The sequence below is a fragment of the Oryzias melastigma genome, linkage group LG5 (assembly GCF_002922805.2).
Source record: "Oryzias melastigma strain HK-1 linkage group LG5, ASM292280v2, whole genome shotgun sequence".
NCBI lineage: Eukaryota > Metazoa > Chordata > Actinopteri > Beloniformes > Adrianichthyidae > Oryzias > Oryzias melastigma.
The window spans coordinates 21,604,067-21,624,811 of record NC_050516.1 but is presented as its reverse complement, the minus strand read 5'-3'; the positions used below and the strand labels follow the sequence as shown (position 1 = coordinate 21,624,811).

Below are 20,745 nucleotides of genomic sequence, written 5' to 3'. Positions count from 1 at the left end.
CACGTTATGTGGTCTTTTAACAATATTTTACCAGTTTCATGGTCAGACTGAAAAAGGCACGTGGAAAATGAAAAATTAAGATCTGTTGAAAGATCAAGCTCTCATGGAATGACGCTAACAGTATTTTAGATTTAAAAGTTCCACTCCAACTACCTTTTTTTGTATTGTAAAATCGTTCCTAGTGGTCTTTCATTTATGATTATAATTTTTTTGTAAATGTAAAAAAAACTGTCATTTATAAACTTCTTAGAAATGTACCTCTGAGTTGTGGACGACTCTCTGCTAATTTCCCATCAGCCATTATCTTTCCCGTTAGTTTTCTGCTCACAAGCTCAAGCTAACATTAATGTAGCAACACAAGGAAAAAAAATCAGGGAGCAAAATCAGCTATACATCCATACAGTTTTGAGACAGATGGCTGCTCAGACGAGGAAAATAGACATTAATATATCGATTTGTCCTGATCAATTTCAATTTGAATAACTGCTCTGGAATGCAGTTTTAATCTTAAATTGTTTCATAAATTTTCTTCGTCATAAGAAAAATGCTACAAAAACATGTTAAAAACACCAGAAACACAACTTTCAGTGGAGTTGATCGTTATTACATGTGAATCAGTTGAAGTAAAAGAAAAAAGAAAGAAAAAAACAATGCCTTCAACACTTTAAAACTTTCAAAGACTCAACACCTGGGATGCCACAATTCTTGGTGGAAAACTGAGCCATATTTTACATTTTTAAACTAAACTGTAAGAAAAGTGAATTGTTGCATCCCTACTGTATGCATTGAAAGTGTCTAACAGTTATTTTACTAAGTTTAAGATTTAATACTCTTTTATTACATTGCACCAGTCTTAGTATGTGGCAACTATTTTTTTTCTCCATTGTCATTTACTTATTAGTAAACTAAGAATATATATATTTTTTTTAATTAACTTTTTTTTGTCATAGGCAAATCAAGTATTAAACCAGAACAAAAAGTTTGAGGATAGTACTTATGTATGGCTCCCCTGTTTTATTTTGAAGGCCCAGTCCGGAAGTGACTTCCCCCTCAGCTGGAATGCGGTGTCCGCTGCTGATGGGAGGATGTCTGCTCGCCAGCCCCGTTTCTCTCGGCGCTCCTGTAAAATTAGCGATCACTGCAGCAGGAGTCTCAGTGTTGGCGTGTGTGAGAGAGCGGGACGCACCTGGAAAACGAGGGAAAGTCACAAGGCGACGTTTATATATATTTTTACGGCACTTACTTCGACTGGTGGCAGGTAATTGGCAAACTGATGCTTTTGTGTTGTTTTTACTAGATGTTCTCATTTGAAAAGTTAACTTATTTTGCTTAAAGGAAATCGATTTGTGTTGCAGTGATTTGAACTTTTTCTTGACTCATATTTAAACATACTAACAATGTCAGTGCAACTGTTGATCGCTTAACAAGTCGCAAAATGTGATCAGAAATCCTCTGTAGCTTCACTTAAAGTTTAGTATTTACCATTGATCCAGATTTGTCCCATTTAGCAGTTTTAAATGTGGTTCAGCTCCTCTGTTGTCAATAGACGGGTCACTGTGAGGTGATGAAATGAATGGACATCATGTCATCAAGTAAACAAAACCCACATTCACCATCTGAATATAGTGGAGATGAGTTCACTGCAGTGTAAATGTAGTATCCACTTCCTCTTTAAATGTGAAGAAAATCATTTATAAACACTTTTACAATTTTACTTTTTTAGGATATGTGTTTAACTAGTTATTCCACTCTGAACATTTTTGAAATTAATAGCAGAAGCTTGTCTGATTGCCTTTTTATTTCCTGGAAAATGACCTAAATTGGTGTGAAATATCCTGTTGATTATGATCTTTTTTATCAGCATACCAGTAAGTCAACCGTCCATTTTCCAGTGTAAAGTTTAGAGCCAAGATCACATCTTTCATCCCATGTTGACGTCAATTTTTTTACTGTTTAGAATAAAGTTTGCACTTTTTTGACATTTTTGCTGAGGCTGGAAAGGTTATACAAGCATGAAGCAGCCGTAATCAGTAGCTGCAGCCCTGGAGTCGCATTTCCCGGAGGAAGAGTGGTATCTAAAGCCCAGAAAATGAGGTGATGTCCTCCTCACTAGCTTTCCATCTTTTTTTGTCAGTTCATGACCCGGGTTTTTGCAGAGGTGAGTCATTGGAGTGTCTGTTTTCGGATGCGGTGGAAACCACTGCCTTTGTTCTTGCACATCCTGCCCCGGATGCCACCAAGCGACTTAACTCTGACAGAGCCCTTCTTCCTCCAAGTGTGTGGGTTTTTGTGTTGTTTTTAATCCAGCTGGAGTGTGTGTGTGTGTGTGTTTTTTTCTTCTGTGAATTTCTGCTGTGTAAAGACTTGAGGGTTAGTAGGTTGCAAGTCATTAATCTGATAATAGGCAGTGAATGTTTAGTCTCAAACAGTTGTTGTTGTGAACGCCCAGTTCAGTGATCACATTGAAGAAAAGACGGTTATATGAAATTTTATTTTGAAATCCTAAGAATTATTGTTGTAAAAACTATAAGAACTCGTGTTGTTTTTATTTTTAAAATTTTGGTAATACAAATTTAAAATACAAAAATATATATAAGAGAATGTATAAAACTATCAAATTCATATATATATATTTTCCACTTATGTTTATAATGTTTTTTAGAAGAACAAACAGTCCATTCTGTGACGTTAGTCTCGCATTGTTTTGGGAGGAATTTTTGTCATTCTTCTTTAAGGTCATTGTAGATTGTAGAGGTTTATCGATGGTTAGATAATAGTTTAGTTCCTTTTTTTCTCTGTTAAACTGTAGTTTGTGTTCAGAATCAGTGTTTTGTTGTCATGCTGTAGCTGTCATACTATAAGATCCTGGCTAATACTTAAGGGTATTGTGGGTTGTTCCTGCAGATATCTTGTGTTTTTATAGCATAACTTTTTTTTTCTTTTCTGTCTCAATGTTCCAGAGATATAGATGTTTATTTCTATGCTGTTCATAATCAGTCTTATTTTGTTTTTACTGTTACAAACTTTTAAAAGTTACATGTTAGCTGAGGCTTGTATAGTCTGAGATGCAGCTTGTGTTTTAAAATAGTGGATGGTTCAGTCTTAAGGTCATGGAAATTCATGCTGAAACCTTAATGCCTCTCATGTAGCCATGTATACACAGAGATATTTTTTCCTGTTTTACAATTAGCCTATAATTAACTTTGATAGGTTTTATGACATGCTGGAAAAGCTTTTGCTGCACTCCAAAAACAGCCCCATGTGGAAATAAGTCAAACATTTTTATTTTCTAAAATAATAATAAAATAAAAAAATCTGCAGATGGGATAAGAAAAATTGTCTCCCTGTTTTAAGAACAAAATTCTACTCACTAAGACATGTTTACTCAAATCAAGATAAAAAAAAACAACTTTCTTGATAAAATTATTTTTCTTCCAAGACAGAAAATAAGACATTTTTTCTTGAAACAAAAGTCTTTTTTTACTTTCTTAAGATTCAGTTTTTGAAATGTAATGATCATTTAATAAGTTGTATTTGATTAGCTTGTTGCTTACTCCCACTGGCGCAGTTACTGTTAATAAATAATGATAGGATGCAATTTGTGATTCATATAAAGTGATATATAATTTATTTTAGCTCCTATATACTTAACTTTTTCCAAAAAGTAAATTATCAAATGTTACAGAAGATTCACTTTTCACATATAGATTAAAAATAGATCCAGAACTGTGCAGAAAAAAGACTAATTTGAACTAAAGATAGCTGGGTTGTCTCTAAAATGTCAATGTTTTTGCTTCTTTAAGTTACAGAATACTTATTTTAGCCTATATAATGATAAAAACCACAACTTTTTATTTTTTCAGCTTCCTGTGTCTGTGCTGGATTAGTGTTGAGCTCGAAAATGCTAAATATCACCAAACAAATCAACATATAAAAAAATTAAAGGCATGAAATGATCACAAAATATCACATCTACTTGGACTGTTGCAGACTAAACTCTGGGCTTAGAACCAGAACTTTGGTACAATACCAGTCCAAACTTGTCAGGAAGGGGAATCGGGTGCAACATTTCCATCCAAATCACCACGTGATTCACTTCGCTGGTAAACTCCTAGAGAAATAAGAAAAATGTTTAAAAAAAGTCACAATAATCAACATTTTTGTAGTGTACAAGCATATATATTCTATAAAGTTAGTCTATATACATTCATCTCAGGTTTGCTGACTTAATCTATGACTCAGAAACTAATGGGAGTCATCTTTGACTCAAGATTAATTAGGTCGCCGCCAATCATCCGAACCTTTAAGTGACCTTTTTTATAATCAAAGGTTTAGTTCGACATGTCATGAAAAGCTGTGCTCAGCTCACAACCGTCTGCACATTTTGTCTCATTTCTTTGTTAGATGCCACAAAACTCTTATTTAGCTCCAAATTGTATCTTTTTTCCCCTCCAGAACTTGTTTAATCAGCAGCTGGACTGAATTTAATTCTATTTCTTCTTTGTATTGATGGTGCAAGAGCGAAAACAAAGCTGCTTTTTGCTCAGGTGAGAGCCAACAGTTCGGGACAGCCCGGCAGAATGAAAACATGTTGGAAACCTAACCTGTCATTTTGTGGCTTCTGCGAACGGAGAACAGTTTTCTTTATCGTTCCCTCCGCTCAGCAACAGCAGCCTCTTTTACAGGCCGAATGTTTGTCTACGCTTAACAATGATATTAAAACTCGCACGGATCTGGAAAAGGCCGCTAATCTCACGGGGTCATGTTATGTGCTGACTCTGCTCAGTTTGTTGCATAACTTGCGGTGGCCTCTAAATCGCAGGAAACCTCCTTAAAGGCGCTCATTAATGAGTGAAAAAAAAGAGCTAAGCATGATGTTTGGAACATGCCTCTGTGCTCCTGAGGGTTTTTATTTAATAGTTCTCCTCTGGACTGTATGAAATGCAGGGTTTGCTTCTTTGCAAAGAGAAAAACAACTCAAGCCTTGGACATTTGTTCAAGGATTTGTTGTTTGAAGGACAACAATATGTTTTTTTTGTAGTATATCTTATTCATTTCCTTTAAAGTTAGTATTTTCATTGTTTTGCTGTGTCATGTTAGGGGTTTGGTATTTAATAAGGTTTTGGTTTGAGGTGTAACATCTTTGATGCGACGACCTTTTGATGACCTTTAAATCCTCTGCTGCCTTTGAGCTGCAGCTGCTGTTTGAACTGTAGGAATAACACTGTGCTGTTGAATTCCACAAAAAACTCTGGAATTTTTTCTTTAGTTGTAGACTTTCATTATTATTTTTTTACCTCTGACTCCCCCCTTTATAGAAGGTTTTTTAAAAAGGTTCAAGCGCTCCTGCTTTTGTTTCAGTACATGCAATAAAAGTCTTGGAAGGAGCTTTTTAGAGAAAAAGAAAAGATGGTTCTGTACTAATTGATATTCTTTTATTTTTAATCAGGATGAAGTTCCCACAATTCCTACATTTCGGGCATACATTTCACAATTCAGTTGCCTTTTTTCCATGTGGACACCACCTTGTTGGAGTCAGACGACGTCATAAACAATGATTGGTCCAAATCGATCTGAATCATCGTTTCTATGGCAACCACTCTCTCCAATCAGGAGTGAGCTCGTTTGAAGTCCACACCCCTATCTCTTGAAAACGAGGTACACAAAATCTGTCAATAAAACATTTTGAACATTCGGCCGATGTGGTGGGCATCAATGAGGCATCAGGTTGGACTATTTTATTGACTGTATGAAAGAGCTGGACTGAGTGACTCCCCCCCCACGTGTTCCAAGAAGCCAAAAATGAAAGACTTAAGAAATAATCTGCTAATACTCAGTCATTATACTTGTCAGAATAACTATTCTTGCTATGAAAACTTTTTTAACATGTTTTTGACAATGCAATATTTTATATTTTTTATAAGTTATGTCTCAATGAAAGTGTGTTGTGTCCACTGGCCCCCACCTCAAACAGATTCTCTTGATTCTGCTTTCAAGGTGGTGGGGGTGTTGACCTCCAATGAGCTAACTACTGAATGGACTCGAGTGGTTGCCATAGAAACATCTGACTGCTCCCTTGTGTTGCTAGGCTTCAACATGGCGGTGTCCATTTCCTGCATTGACATATATGGAGATGGACAAAGCACCTGTGACGTCATCCAGAGAAAATGCTTTACTTATGGTTCTAATGAAATTATGTCAGTTCAGTCACCATTTTTCTGCGGTACGGACTTCACCATTTTGGAACCTGAACGCAACAAAAGAGACACCAGAGCAATAATTGTTATTCTGACAACATATTGACTGAGTAATGTTTTTTTTCTTAATAGAAATCTATGAGGATTTTTGCCTTGTGGGACCAGTGGGTCCTTCCTATTTGAAACGTGAGGGGGAATAGGTTAATCCATCCAGTTCAAAGGGACAGTCAATGGTTTTCCTCCCAAAAACTTGGACTGAATGGACTTAATTTGGTTGGAGCCAGAAGTAAACTATTTTCTATGGGTGACATACTCATTCGGTCCAGTTCTCATGTACAGTTAATGGTGATGGAATACTTTGGATTTTAGGATTGTACTTCCTATTTGCAACACAAAGGGGGGAGGGTTATTAAGCCTAGTTCTCATATAAAGTCAGTGAGTTTCACACATAAATGAAATTTGTTAAGATATACAAAGGAAAGACGTCTTCAGTGCGTTCATTTCTGGGCGTATGCCTCGGTCGCGGTGGCTCTGTCTCCTCTCTCCCTGTCCCAGCTACGCTGATGTATTTCCAAACAGAACTGCTGCCAAAAACTCCTCCCAGACTCCTCAGAACAGGAAGTGGATTGTTTTGTTTTCACAGAGTGTGCCTCAGCCCTGCACCGGTTTGGCTCCTTGATTCAGATGCAGCTGAAGTGACTAATCGTTCAGCGAAACTTGTTCACTTACCTGCCGCCATGGCGAGAGTGAAGCAGCCACGGCAGAGCCTCCAGAGGCAGAGGGAAGTGAATCTGAGCAGGAATGAGCAAACCAGCGAGTTCAATCAAGCAAACACTTCCAGTGTAGCTGCTGTTGAATCATCTAAGCTGGGCTATAAAAGGATGTAGAACCAGAGATCCATGTGCTCACCTGACTTTGAAATATTTCTATTTTTAATTTACATCCACATATTTTTAAGTGTTTTATAGGATTTTAATCAAAGCCCTCAATGCTTTTATAGCAGACATTAGAAATAATTTTAAGTTCGTAAGATGCTCAGGTGATGTTTTGGTGTGCTTGGCTCTGAGTTTCTGTTAAATGGTTGGAGGCCTCAATCAAAGGCATACCTGATTGAATCTGGGCTGGAATAAAAAGTAAGCATCAACCTTGACCCCAACTCAATAGTTTTACCTCCAGTGCGGGAAGACGACTCTCCCCTGATAAAGTGGAGGGGGATAAGTGAGGAGAGTTGCTGTGGAGGCCGTCTGTGAGGAGCTCAATGCAGCGCTAACCCATCCCTGAAAGCGCTCTGTAGACTGGAGCCTCACAGCACGTCCTGCTGCCTCGGCTCTTGCTCTTTTAATAAAGATTACTTCTCAGATAATGATTCTGCCTGAAGAACCCTACATAAGCATTTGGGCTTTAGGATCAAAGGAAATGTTGTTTGGTGTGCTCAGAACATCAGTTGCTGCTGGAATTTTGTGTTCCCTCTCTGTCCTCACATGTTGCAGAATTGAACACACATGACTGAGGCTGAGCCTGACAACACGTTCTTTCATCTTGCAGATTTCTCTGTTTTTCTTTTCTCCCACTCCCCTGTATTATTCTTTTAATCCCCCACCTCTCTGCATCTTGTCTTGATTTAGCTGCAGTGACAGAGAAGTCTGAAGGATTGTTTTCCTGACAATCATCAGCTGCTTTTTCCCTTGGGTTGGGTGTCACTGCCATTTTAATGAATTGATTCCTTTAGAATCGCATAGTCCAGATTTGGTTTACAATTCCATATGATTCTGGAGGATTTTACTTATTATAGAAGACCGCTTTTACAGTGTCAAACAATAGGAAAGTGATTTTTTAATCACAAGTTCTGACAAAATATAGATTTGTGTAGCTAAAAATTGGAAATTGTCAATTAAAATGGCTTAAAATAACAAATATATAACGTATATAACAAATAAATAATATATATATATTGAATTTTGCTATTTTTCAATTCTAAAAAGTCTTTTTTTCCCCTCTAAACAGAGATGTCAGCTCTTCGCAAAAAGCTGGTGATAGTTGGGGATGGAGCCTGCGGAAAAACGTGCCTCCTCATTGTTTTCAGTAAAGACCAGTTTCCCGAAGTCTACGTCCCCACAGTCTTCGAGAACTACATCGCTGATATTGAAGTCGACGGAAAACAGGTTTGTGCTGTTCAACCCATGCACTAAAAAAAGACACTGTCAAGTTTTTCATGTCTGCATCATCAATCACATTTTCAGATTCATACTCACGAGACTTTTACTATAAACTAACACAACCCTTTGCTGTGGTCGGAAATTATTAGATAATTAGAATCGGTTTGTTTTAAACAATCAAAAGAAAACATGAATACATACATACATATATACATATATATATATATATCCTCATACACATTTTAGATTATGCCATTATAATGACTCTTAAGTATAAAAAGAAATACATGTCAAAATAAAATCATTATATGTGAAGTTTGACAAAGAGTTTAGTTATTTCTTTGAAATGGGATGATGCAAATTTATATAATCACTATTTATTCCCACTGTTTTTCTTGTTTTTTACATAGTTATTATCATAATCAAGCTCGGAAGCTTCTAATTATAGTTATTTATGCTTTACCGGTTCAAGAAAAGATAATTTATCAAATCTGTAAGTATTAACTTTATCAAAAACAAAGATAAAGTGCTGATTGAATATATTTCACAATAAGTTGAGTCAAATTTCCTGATTCAACATCTACGACTTCTTGTATCCTGTGAGAACAGAATAGTTGAGCTAAAAATAGCATGGAGATGGTTATGATGTGAAAGAGGATGAACCATGAGGGTTCTAACTAGATTTTGTTCAGATAAATGACTCAAATTTTCTGATTTACTTTTTTTTTTTTTACACAGAACAAACCATAATTCCATTGTTTAATTTTCTCTTTTTGAATATCTTCTTAATGTTTAGAGATATTTGAAAATAAGGACCACTGTTTTAGCGGTTTGAAAGAAATATTTAAGTTTTACTTGAAGAGTTTATTTGTTTTAAGACTTGTTACTATGATTTTAGAAAAAGGTGCTTTTGGAAGGCGGACTTTTTTTATGTAGCTCAGTATGATTTGATGTTTTTGTGATTGTAACAAGTGAAAATTAACGATTAGTAGTTCTCTACATTTACTCAAATTTAGAAATCTCCTTTACAGTTGTTTGAAAAGTTTAGAAGACAAACAATTTTCCAACTTGAACTGTGTCTGTCTCTCTTCGTGGAGGCTGTATTGTTTTAGGCTTAAAAGCTTCTGTCAGGATGTTCTTTGCTTTTGGCGTCTCGTCTGCGAGTCTCGGGGAGTCGGAGCTGCAGATGGGCTCTTTGGGTCGAAGGGTTTTTACTCTCTTGATCTGACCATAGCTACAGGATCAACACTTGCAAAACAGGAAATGACTCTGCTTCCTGTTCAGATGGGGGAGCAGGGATGTCTCCTTACAACCCCCCCATCGAAGGGTCTTGCATTTACCCCTTGTCCTTCATTTCCTGTCCATGTACTGCTCTAACTTGAACATGGAGGCGGGGAGGGGTTAACCGCTGTGGGCAGGTTTTAGAAACATAAAGATGGGAATCTGTTATTGCAGAGGACGGATGCTTTCAGGAAAATTCCGAGTGAAGTGCCTGCACTCCTCCCTGGAGGACGCCTGTCCCATATGAATCAGGCTTGTAAAGTCAGCTCTTTCTCACACCTTCATTGGACTCGGGGCAGTTTCTATAAATAGCTTTTTTTTTTCTTTCTTTCCCTTTTTCTGTTCCTCCCCTCAGCTTGCATCTCGGAGCCGGTCCAGTGGGAACAAAATGATCTGGTTCCTCACGCAGTTTCAGCAGTGCTCCGCTGCTTCCCACCCTCTGCCCCTGCAAATCTCTATTTTAGGACTCCTGACTGATTCCTGCGCCGACTCTGAGCAAACCAGAACGCGCCCTCATTTGGAAAAGTTCCCGAGCTAAAACTCGGAAAATTTTCCTTCTCTACAAGCAGTGAGTCAGCTGCAGAGAAGTTATTTACCCGTGAATGTTGGCAGGAGGGCAGAGGCTATCAGCTCGGACTTTTATTTGTCCTTCCAGCTAATGGAGTCAACCCCCTCCCTCCACTTTGATTCCTGTCACAGTGACAAAACAACAAAAAAAAGAAAAGATCCGACTTGGAGCTGCTATGGTTATAATAGGATCTGGATTACTCTAAACAAGAAATTCATTGTAGGTGAATCACAAGTCGCAAAGAAGCTGTTAAGAGGAGAGGAATGTTCTAAGTGGATTGTTGGTAATGTAATGTGCTTCCTCATATTTGAAAGCCCTGACCTGTGGCAGTTTTAAAGTAAAACTCCCATGAGTCAGAGTTCACACGTCAGCATCCCAGTCACAGCGCATGAAAAAGCTGTTTTGACAGGGCGGAGGCTTCACTTTCAATAAGTCATAGAAAAATAGGAAATAGACAATCATTTATGTATATATTTATACATTATTCTTTTCTTTTCCCCAGGTGGAGCTGGCATTGTGGGATACTGCAGGCCAGGAAGACTATGACCGGCTGCGACCTCTGTCCTACCCCGACACGGATGTCATCCTCATGTGCTTCTCCATCGACAGTCCAGACAGTTTAGGTGAGCTTCGTAATTTCAGTTTGAGTAAACTTAAGGAAAAAGGGTTAAAGGATAACACAACAGGACAGTTGAAGGCTGACTCCACTCTCAGCCCAGATTTTGAAAATGCAAAAGAAAAAGGGGCGGAGCTGAGTGAGGGAGGTGTGGTTTGGGTCTGTGATTGACAGTGACATTTAGGTTAGCTTGAGCTAGGGTAGTCACTCTGCGTCTTCAATATGAAGAGTGGTACCGAGCCAGTTTCACCACAGAATTAAACAAGTCTATTAGAAATAGTCAAAAAGGTGGCAAGGACCGAAATACAGCACATTTAAAGCCCCATTTATAGAGGTCAACAGCCGAAAAGAGTTGATTTAGTGTTTGGTTACCCTTTAAATTTTACAGTTTAAGTTGTAAAACTGTTAAACTTTACAAAAATGTTAAACCCACTCTAATAAAAATTGTTTTTGGTGTTTTTAACATGTTTTTGTAGCTTTTTTTTCTCGGTGGAGGACATATATAAACTTAAAATTGCTTTTCTGAGTATTTCTTTATTCAAATTGTTTCAAATCAGGAGCAAATGGAAAAATGCTGTTTGAAAAAGAGCTATTTGTGATGTAGAAAATACGCTTGGAGTTGCCACAAACTCCCTGCTCCACTCTATTCTGATCCGTCCACCTACAGATAAATAGATCTATGTTTTTGTTTTCATCATCTGAGCTGCTCTGCTCTGCATTTTCGTTGTACCGGTACTGTTAGATTGGTGGAGTATGGAGCTGTAAGCTAGCAGGAGAGAGTGTAAACAGATGGATGATGGGAAGTGTGGGAAAAACTCTAAAATAATTCTGATAAACTATTACACTGCAGAAACTGTGTCCCTAATGGGTCTTTGTCGTCAGAAAACATGTTGACAGTTGAACTAGGTCATCATTTTTGGCACTTTTGGCAAAAAAAACAAACGCCATAATCATATTAAAAGATGACTAGGAACGATTTTATAAAAGATCAAAAGATGTCTGACTTTAATATAAGAAAGTGCATCACAGAGGAGTTTATACCAGAAGACTTTTTCTACATTAATGAATGTGGTGGGAATCTGGACTTGTGTTGCTAAAAACATCTTTGCTCCAAGCACTGCAATCCATCATGAGAAGTGTTCTGCTCCATGACTCTGCACCACCTCCTTTTTTGGGGGGAAGGGAGGGAGCTCCCTCCTCCTTCTTCCCTTTTTTCATCCTTTTTTTTTTTACTCAAAATACAGAAAACATCTCTGAGAAGTGGACGCCTGAGGTGAAACACTTCTGCCCTAACGTTCCCATCATCCTGGTGGGCAATAAGAAGGACCTGCGGAACGATGAAAACACACGGAGAGAGCTGGCCAAGATGAAGCAGGTATGAAGCTGATCCAGCAGAGAGACACACAAACATGACCGTTTTTCTGGCTCCAGATGCTGCAGACAAAGTGTTCTGGTTAATATTTGTTTTATTTGAAGTCCTGGATGAAATCCAGAGTTTTACCTCCATAGATGTGCCTTCAAGTCAGTAATTTTCCAATAGAGTAAACAATTAATTTAATTCAAATTTATTATAGTTTTGTGGCAGTTATTGGAATAAAAAAACTTTATTGATCTCTTTTTTTATGCCGCTCAGTAAAGGGGAAAAGGACAAATAGTATTCAGAAATATTCGGAAAATTACAGTCACCCTTCTGTTTTTGTCTCGAGAAGAGGCAGTCATGGTGGTCTGAAAGGCTTCTGCTCATCCCCAATGACACCAACAGATTGGTTTAGCCTGTCACAGAATGGTACAGGCCGCCGCTGTGGTCCTGTCTGTCTGCCTCGGGTCCAGCTGATAATGGGAGCTTGTTGACAAAGCTCTCCAGCTCTGACCAGACGCCGATAGCGCTTTTCCTTCCACCAGACAACATGTCAGCAGCTGAACGATGTCATCACTTCAGGAATTTGAGATGTGTCCTGATCAGACTCATTAAAAGGCATTTCTATTAAAACTATTGTATCAACTTCACATATATTTTTAACGGAGGGCTCTTATTGTAAAGTTTATGTTGCATTTTTCACTTTTCTTCATGATTCCAATCCTCTGAATTCCGTTTCTTGCAGGAGCCGGTGAAAACGGAAGAGGGCAGAGACATGGCTGGCAGGATCAGTGCGTTTGGCTACTTGGAGTGCTCTGCCAAAACGAAGGAAGGCGTGCGAGAAGTCTTCGAGATGGCGACTAGAGCAGCCCTGCAAGTCCGCAAACTCAGGAAGAGAGGCGGCTGCGCGCTGCTGTGAGCCGCTCAGCTCCACTACAACTCGAGCGACCGTCGGACGCCAAGCAAACACCGGAAAAGGACTGAGCTGTTACCAAAACGGATCTTTGTACTGTAAAATCGCCTTTTCCAGAAACAGGCAGGCGGTTGAATGAAACGCAAACACGAAAAAGGACTTGTATCAACTCTGCTTTATAGCTAATGTCTCAGCGCTTTTCTGATTTGATTTTTTTACCTGTTTTTCCAGTTAGTTTAGCTGTAATGGAAGGTGTAGATGTAACTCTCGATCTTAAGTGAGCAGCCTCATTCTTAGCTTCTGCCAAAACATCCTGATACTCTCGTGACCTCTGATTCTGCCAATAGATGTCATGAAAACAAATGATTCCCGGCATATTTTGATTATGAGTGCTCGTGCCTTTATTAAGTGGAAAGCGGGAGACCTCACCTTTCCCCTCGACTTGGCCACACCCCCTCTTTATATCTGTTAATTTGCTCAATTGGAGGGGTAATAAGGAGAGAAAGCTCAACTATGCACAGTATCTGTCTGGAACAAGATGACTTACGGAAAGGACACGGAGGCCGAGGCCTGTTAGCTTTCAGCTATTCAGGAATGCTTCACTGGTTTGGCGAGTCATGGAAATAATGTTCGCACGTCCCCGTCAGACGACATTCTTTGCATGTCTGAGAGGAGTTAAGAGATGATTGAGCGGTTTGTTTTTCCTCCCGATGCCTTCCTCTGTTCTGGCATGCCTTAGGCTGATCCCTCCCAGACCAGACCGACCGGCTGACCTGAAGTTCGCCAAAGCGACTCCCTGACGTGTCGTTTGAAAGACCGTTGTTGGTTTGTTTTGTGTACGTCACGCGCGTTTGATGTGGCGATACTCAACGAAGGAGGATAATGCGCTTCCTTGTCATTGCTGGGAACGCAAAACATTTTTGTTGTGATGGGAGTTCACCGTGAAGGCAGTCAGATTTTCAGTTTAAGATTAAAAAAAAAAAGTTTAAAAGTGCTTTTGGGGCCGTATGATAGTCCTCAGGCACTCCGTCTACTCGATTGTTTCTTTGTGATCACATGCAGGCTGCAGGGTAAAAAGCACCCCTCTTTGTTGCATCTTTCAGTTGTTCTTTAGTGGCATTCATACAAAAAATGGTAATTCAGATAAAGATCTTTTTTGGCACAAACCACACTTTTAAGAGGAAAAATGTATGCCCTTAAAACTTTGTTTAAAAACCTCAAACAAGCATTTCTTTAGAACTAAAGTGAAGATCTTCCAAAAAGCGTCCCAGCTGGAAGCACAGCACAATGATGAAAGCATTCCTGTAGAGCAGTGGAGGGTCTACTAGTAAACATATCATTAGGAGCATGCTGCTTTTGTGCACACACAGCCTAAATCAAATGTTCTTACCATGTTCCATGCATGTGTGTGTGTGTAACGCGTCTCTCACTGCAGCTTCTGTTCAACATAGTCACTTTTCTGTGTTTCTGGAAGTTTTTGAGATGCTAAAGGATCCAGATTTCTATAAAGTCCATTGTATTGATGCTTTGTTATCAAGAAGTGGTGTTGAATGTCTCAACCAAGCTGAATATTAAACTATTTTTGAGACAAAGTGGTTAAGTATTAAAAAAAAAGTCTAAAGAGAAGTTTAGAGAATATTTCATCCTTTATTTGTGCTTTAAGAATCTTGTTTGTGTCATAATGCAGTTTAAAAAGAGCAGAAGGTTAAAATATTTAGGAAAATTAAATGTCTGATTGGATTTTGATATAAATGCATCAATCTTCAGTTGTATTCATTTCCATTTTTTTTTCTAAAAATATATATATATATATTTAAAAATACTTGATACATGTTGAGAAACAATAAAAAAGTAGAAATGCTGCCACCTGGTGGATGTGGCTAAGCATAGTTTCCAGCAATATGTAAAAAAGAAATTTGCAGTTCCACCCAAGGTACTGGATCTTTTCCTCTGCGAAATCTAAAAAAACAACCCAAACAAATACATAAAAGAAAATTTAGTTTGTCACCAGTGGAAAGACGATTCTAATGTGAATCTGAAGCATACCTTATGTCAGAATACTCCTTTTTACGATTCGAGTCTTAACTTATCAAGAAAAAGTTTAATACGATAACAAAAGCAAAAATAATTTTTATCAAAAAAAAAATCATTTGATAAACAAGATACACTACTTACGTGGAAAGTGATAAAACTACAGATTCCGACTCACCTGAGACCAACAGCTGCTCTAACATTCAGTGTCCATGATTCTCAGGGCTGCCATCATTAGCACAAAGGCGTCCTCATTGTCTGTTTTTTCTAATGGAAACCCAGTGTAGCCCTTCTTGTCCAAACAGTAGTTAATGAACCTTTAAAACAAACAACAAATGAAAACTGAAAAACCCAATTTTACATTTAAATGTAAAAGCTTTCCATCATTTATCTGTGGATATTTTAAGATGTGAGAGTGTCAATCCAAACACAAGTTGGACGTACTTTTCCCAGACTGGATTGGTTCTGAGGATCAAAGGATTCCCCACGACTATGAGCAGGGACTTGGCTCTTGTTATGGCCACGTTGAACCTCTAAAATACAAATGTGCAAACAAGTAAAACACAGATGACTCAAAAGGTGAAACTGGATTGAAAGCATTTCCTCACCTTTTCATTTGACAGGAACCCGATGTTGAAGTCTTGGTCCATCTTGACGTAGTTGGTGGAACTGCGAACTGTAGAGATCATGATGATTTTCTTCTCTTGTCCTTGAAACTCCTCCACAGACCCCACCTGCAGGAGGGAAGCCTAAAACTCAGACGATCTGACATTTCCCCCCCTGTTGTTGTGACTCGGCAGACCTCAGTGGTTCTGCTCACCTTAAGACCCGTAAGATTCAGCTTTTGGCTCAGCAATCTGTCCTTCTTCAGAGCCAGTCGGATTTTTTCAACCTGTTGGAAACACCCAAATTTCTGGTCAGAGATGCTCAACGTCATAAAAACAAACTAAAACCACGCAGATCCACCTGCTTCCTGTAGGGGGCGATGATGCCAATGTCTTCAGCGGAAATCCGAGGCAGACCCTTCTTTCCCTGGTCTTCCAGCAGCCGTTTCAGGTACGTCAACAGGACTTCAATCTCAGTTAAGTTGAAGAACGAAGGACTGTTCTGCTCTCTTCCATCTTTGCCCATCACTCCATGGAAGATCACCGGGAAACCCTTGGGAGACAAAAAGCACCAAGTGAGCAGTTGCTGCTGAATATGCCGTGCTACGGTGGCCCTGAAGTCCAAATCACTATAACATATCACTGAACGAAAAAAAAAAATGTTAAAAAAAAGTAAAACAACAATAATATTACATTTTATTTATATGGCGCCTTTCTGGACACTCAAGGTCGCCTTACAGATAAAAACAAAACATAATACGCTGCTTAACAATGACAGCCATAAAACCTGTAAAATTCTATTAATTGGGGTGGATATGCCAGTCTGAAGAGGTGGGTTTTGAGATTTCTTGCACACTGAGGGAGTGAGTCCATGTTCCGTAGGTCAGAAGGAAGGGAGTTTCAGAGCTGGGGGGCAGAGCGGCTGAATGCTCTGCCCCCCATGGAGATGGGGATCGATTAGGGGGTACAACCAGATGAAAGGGAGGAGGAAGACCTGAGGGAATGGGCAGGAGTGGCAACATGGATGAGATCACGGAGGTTTGGTGGTTGTGGAGGGCTTTGAATATCAGAATAAGGAGTTTGTAGCTGATCCGTTGAGGTACTGGCAGCCAGTGGAGTTGCTGTAGGACAGGTGTGGTGTGAAAAGTACCAGGGGTTAGTGTTACGATCCGGGCGGCAGAGTTTAAAGCAGTTGAAGTTTCTGTAGAGTTTGGTAGGGGAGTCAGGATAAAAGGGAGTTGCAATAATCCAGACAGGAGGTGATGAGACTGTGGACTAGAACAGCTGTGGAGTGTGGACTGAGGGAGGGACGGAGACGGCGAATGTTACGGAGGTGGAAGTAAGCAGTGAAGGGTGATGTTATTGATGTGGGCAGTAAATGAGAGAGTGCTGTCAAGGATGACACCCAGACTCTTAACCTGTGGGGAAGGGAGGATGGAGCTGTTATCAAAGGAAACTGAGAAGTTATTGAGCTTTTTTAAGGTGGTCTTGGTTCCTACAATGAGAAGTTCAGTTTTACTACTGTTTAGTGTAAGGAAATTTGCAATGAACCAGGATTTTATTTCTAGGAGGCAACTAGAGAGGGAGGCAGGAGGGAGAGTGGCATCAGGCTTGGAGGAAAAGTAGAGCTGGGTATCATCCGCATAGCAGTGGAAGTGAATGTTTTTACAGAAGATTTGACCAAGGAGGAGAAGGTAGATGATGAATAGCAGGGGCCCCAGGACAGAGCCTTGGGGCACACCTGCTATGACTGGCACTGTTGGAGAAGTAAAGAGATATGACTGGAACCAGTTGAGGGGTAAGTTAGAGATGTTTGAAAGTCTTTCCACTAGGATGCGGTGAGAGATGGTGTCAGAGACAGCAGTCAGATCAAGCAGGAGGAGGATGGAACCTAAACCAGAGTGTGCGGCGAGAAGGAGGTCACTGGTAATCTTGAGGGGGGCTGTTTCTGTACTGTGGAGTTGACGGAAGCCAGACTGGAATTTTTCGTATAAATTATTGGAAGAGAGGTGGTTATGGAGTAGTGAGGCGACAGCTTTTTCAAGGATTTTTGAGATGAAGGGAACATTTGAGATTGGGCAGAAATTATTGAGATTGGTGGGATCTGATCCTGTTTTTTTGAGGATGGGGGTGACAGCTGCTGTTTTGAAAGCAGGAGGAACAGTTCCAGCTTTGAGGGAGGCATTGATGATATTTATAATGAGAGGGGATAAGGAGGGAAGAGCAGGCTTGACCACAGCAGTTGGAATTGGATCAAGCTGACAGGAGGTGGTTTGGGATTTTTTAATGAGTTTGTTGATTCTCTGGACTGAAGGCAGAGTAAATTGTGAGAGTGGCTGATGTGGGGAGAAGAGAACTGGCGGCATTGTAGTTGAAACAGAGATAGGTTGAAGCTGCTGATGAACATGATGAACAAATAACAAAACAACAAAATCTAAAATAATTTCCAGAAATGTAAATGAAATGTTAAAAAAATGAGAAAGTAGTAAAGGTAGGGTTTTTTTGTGTTTTGTATATATAAAAACCTAATATAACATCATGCAAATTTACAAATCACAACTGTAAGCACTCCGTAAAAAATCAATAACAAATGTCATCTTTCAAAAAAGAAAATCAGTCAATATAAAGAAAGGTAATGGGGACATGGCAAGCAGAATGAAATATTTCCAAGTAAGAAATACCCATAATATTAATAGAAAATTAGCCAGAAAAGGTAGGTACTTTGACAGATGGTTGATTGGATGATGACGTTTGATTTTCGACATTTGAGTTTTCTCAAACTTCAGTTTCTGAATCCTAATAAAAGTTTTATGATTAGTACGAAGCATATCCAGTATCGCCTCATGTCAAATAACTTTAGATTGAAATGATTGACAAATGTTGTCATTCAGTCAGGGATGTCCCATAGTTCCTACCTCTTCCAGTTTCTGCTAAAAAAGAAAAAAAAAATTGGAAAACAAAATTAATTTAAAGAAATCAAGGTAAAATGTAAAAAAAAATTAAACAAAAGAAGAAACCAGAAATTGTTTTTTCTTTTTTTTAACATATTGTGTTAATTTTGTTTCATTTTTTGGAATTTTGTTTTGGTTTTGTTTTATTTGTTTTTATTTTTGAATTGTTGTGATCTTTAAGATGTTTCTTGAATTGAGCGATTTGTACTTCAGGGCCACCGTACCTTACAGTGTGTCGCTACTTTCAAACTTCTGATGTCAAATTTGAGTAAACCCCGTCTTTGATCACCTTAGTGCAAAGACCGTCCCATCTGCAGAAGGCTTCCCGCTTCATCTCATCAGCACACACTTGCAGTTTACCATCATAGAACTCCTCGTTGGGGATTTTCAGAATGGCCTCGTGAGATCTAAGTGAAGAAACACACGTGCATCAGGCTAAACTTGCCCAACCGGCTTCAACACTGAGCGACCCCACCTGTAGTTTTTCTGCAGTTTGGTGACGAAGCGAGGGTCAGAAGTTTTGTACAAGTCGTTGAACTCCATCAGCCGTTCTAACAAAGACAGTCCTGCACAGATGTTTTAGATCCTGGCGATGACACTGGAAGGCAAAAGGAGCTGGCAGAACAAATGAATCTTACCAAACTGATGCTTTAAGGCAATCGGGGACTGAACTATCGGCCCCAGCTGTTTAGGATCTCCTGCCAGAACCAACTGACCCTCCTGTGGACTGAGCAGGCCTGCAAAACAAATCAGAAGGTTCAACTCTAAAGCTGACTGTGGCAGCACACTGCAAAACAGGCCCTTTACAAACAAGTCCAAATTCTTCAAATTTAACTATGTTCTTTAAATAAATTCTGCCAATGGGGTAAGAAAAATGGTCTTACCAAGAATTCTTAGTTTAAGATAAAAGTCAGTAAGACATGTTTTCTTAAACTGAGGATATTTTGGTATTGGAAATGTACATTTTTTGTCAAAACTAGTTTTTGTTTTTTTTTTTACTTTCTTAAGATTCAGGTTTTGCAATGCAACTTTGTAAATGAATGCACATTTCCTGTTTTCTTTTCCTATTTCTGCCCACAGAGACAACTTCTTCACTCATGCTGTGTTCACACTGGCTTTAAGAATGCGCATTCAAGCGACCACTTCTAATGAAAAGTCAATGTAAATGCTTCAAGTGGGCTTCCACGTTAAAAACTCTTGCGTTCACGTGTGAGTTTTTGAGCTCTACGTGCATAAAGCGCAGCCACTGAAGGTTAAACCAATTTAATTTTGACCAATCAGGAAAAGATTTGGTTTGGAGTGTCTTTTAATTCATGGAAGTACCAACAGTTTAAAAATTGATCATGAAGGAGAAATTAGTAATTGTGGTTTGTGTCTGGGTGGAATTATATGAAAAAGGATTTTATATGTTGTAATAGAGCAGTAAAAAAGACTGGAGCAAGCTTCATGAGATTTGCTCCAAACCTCTACTAACTGTGAGTACATGCGCTAGTAGCGACAGTCGAGTGTGCACATCGTATGATAAAAGCGCATTCAAGAACCCACGATCAGCGTCTTTTTTTTATTTCAAAAAACAAAATAACCTGCAATGGCAATAACCGTCTCCGGCTCCAGAGCTTGACCGGCTTCATCCACAAACACGTGGGAGAAATGGTTGACTGGGACTCCACCTGTTACCAGCCTAAAGGATAAAAACACATTTTTATTACATATTCCAATACATACTGATAGCATAGTCATCAGAGCACAACTGTTCATTTAAACACTGAATTTTATTAACATAGTATTTTTTATGATGTTGAGGTCTATGTTCCACTAAAAAAAGAAGCACAACTGGATAAAAGATTACAGTGAAGAGCATTAAAAGCACATTTCCCAACATTGAGGGAAAACAGACTGAAAGTTGTTCATCAAATAGGTAACAAAGCAGCTCTGACCTGCCAGCTGTGTACAGAGTTGTAACAATGACTCTGAACTTCATTAGGAATTCGGTGTCTCGAAAATAAAAGCAGCCCAGCTTCTCATCCAGATTGCAGTTTTTCTGAAAACAGTATAAAAATAAAGCTTTTA

General features: G+C 39.0%; 2 protein-coding genes across 2 annotated transcripts in view; one reads left to right on the top strand and one right to left on the bottom strand.

Annotated features, from left to right (window-relative positions):
• Positions 1 to 1,031: 1,031 nt before the first annotated feature.
• LOC112144872 (rho-related GTP-binding protein RhoA-D) lies at positions 1,032 to 14,676 on the top strand. Its single transcript, XM_024269716.2, has 5 exons — positions 1,032 to 1,258; positions 8,202 to 8,359; positions 10,705 to 10,825; positions 12,063 to 12,193; positions 12,921 to 14,676. Exons 1-5 carry the CDS (start codon positions 1,060 to 1,062, stop codon positions 13,092 to 13,094), a joined length of 783 nt encoding a protein of 260 aa, XP_024125484.1. The 5' UTR covers positions 1,032 to 1,059; the 3' UTR covers positions 13,095 to 14,676.
• A 39-nt stretch (positions 14,677 to 14,715) lies between these two features.
• The window catches only part of mov10a (Mov10 RISC complex RNA helicase a), a 14,540-nt gene continuing 8,510 nt past the window's right edge, over positions 14,716 to 20,745 (bottom strand). Inside the window, exons 12-22 of the mRNA XM_024269715.2 lie at positions 20,613 to 20,716; positions 20,259 to 20,356; positions 19,314 to 19,412; positions 19,151 to 19,241; positions 18,965 to 19,082; positions 16,086 to 16,277; positions 15,940 to 16,011; positions 15,728 to 15,853; positions 15,564 to 15,652; positions 15,298 to 15,436; positions 14,716 to 15,047 (exon numbers count right to left, since the gene is read on the bottom strand). Of these exons, the coding sequence (XP_024125483.1) occupies positions 15,316 to 15,436; positions 15,564 to 15,652; positions 15,728 to 15,853; positions 15,940 to 16,011; positions 16,086 to 16,277; positions 18,965 to 19,082; positions 19,151 to 19,241; positions 19,314 to 19,412; positions 20,259 to 20,356; positions 20,613 to 20,716 (1,110 nt within the window). The 3' untranslated portion in view covers positions 14,716 to 15,047; positions 15,298 to 15,315. The remainder of the gene's footprint in view (positions 15,048 to 15,297; positions 15,437 to 15,563; positions 15,653 to 15,727; positions 15,854 to 15,939; positions 16,012 to 16,085; positions 16,278 to 18,964; positions 19,083 to 19,150; positions 19,242 to 19,313; positions 19,413 to 20,258; positions 20,357 to 20,612; positions 20,717 to 20,745) is intronic.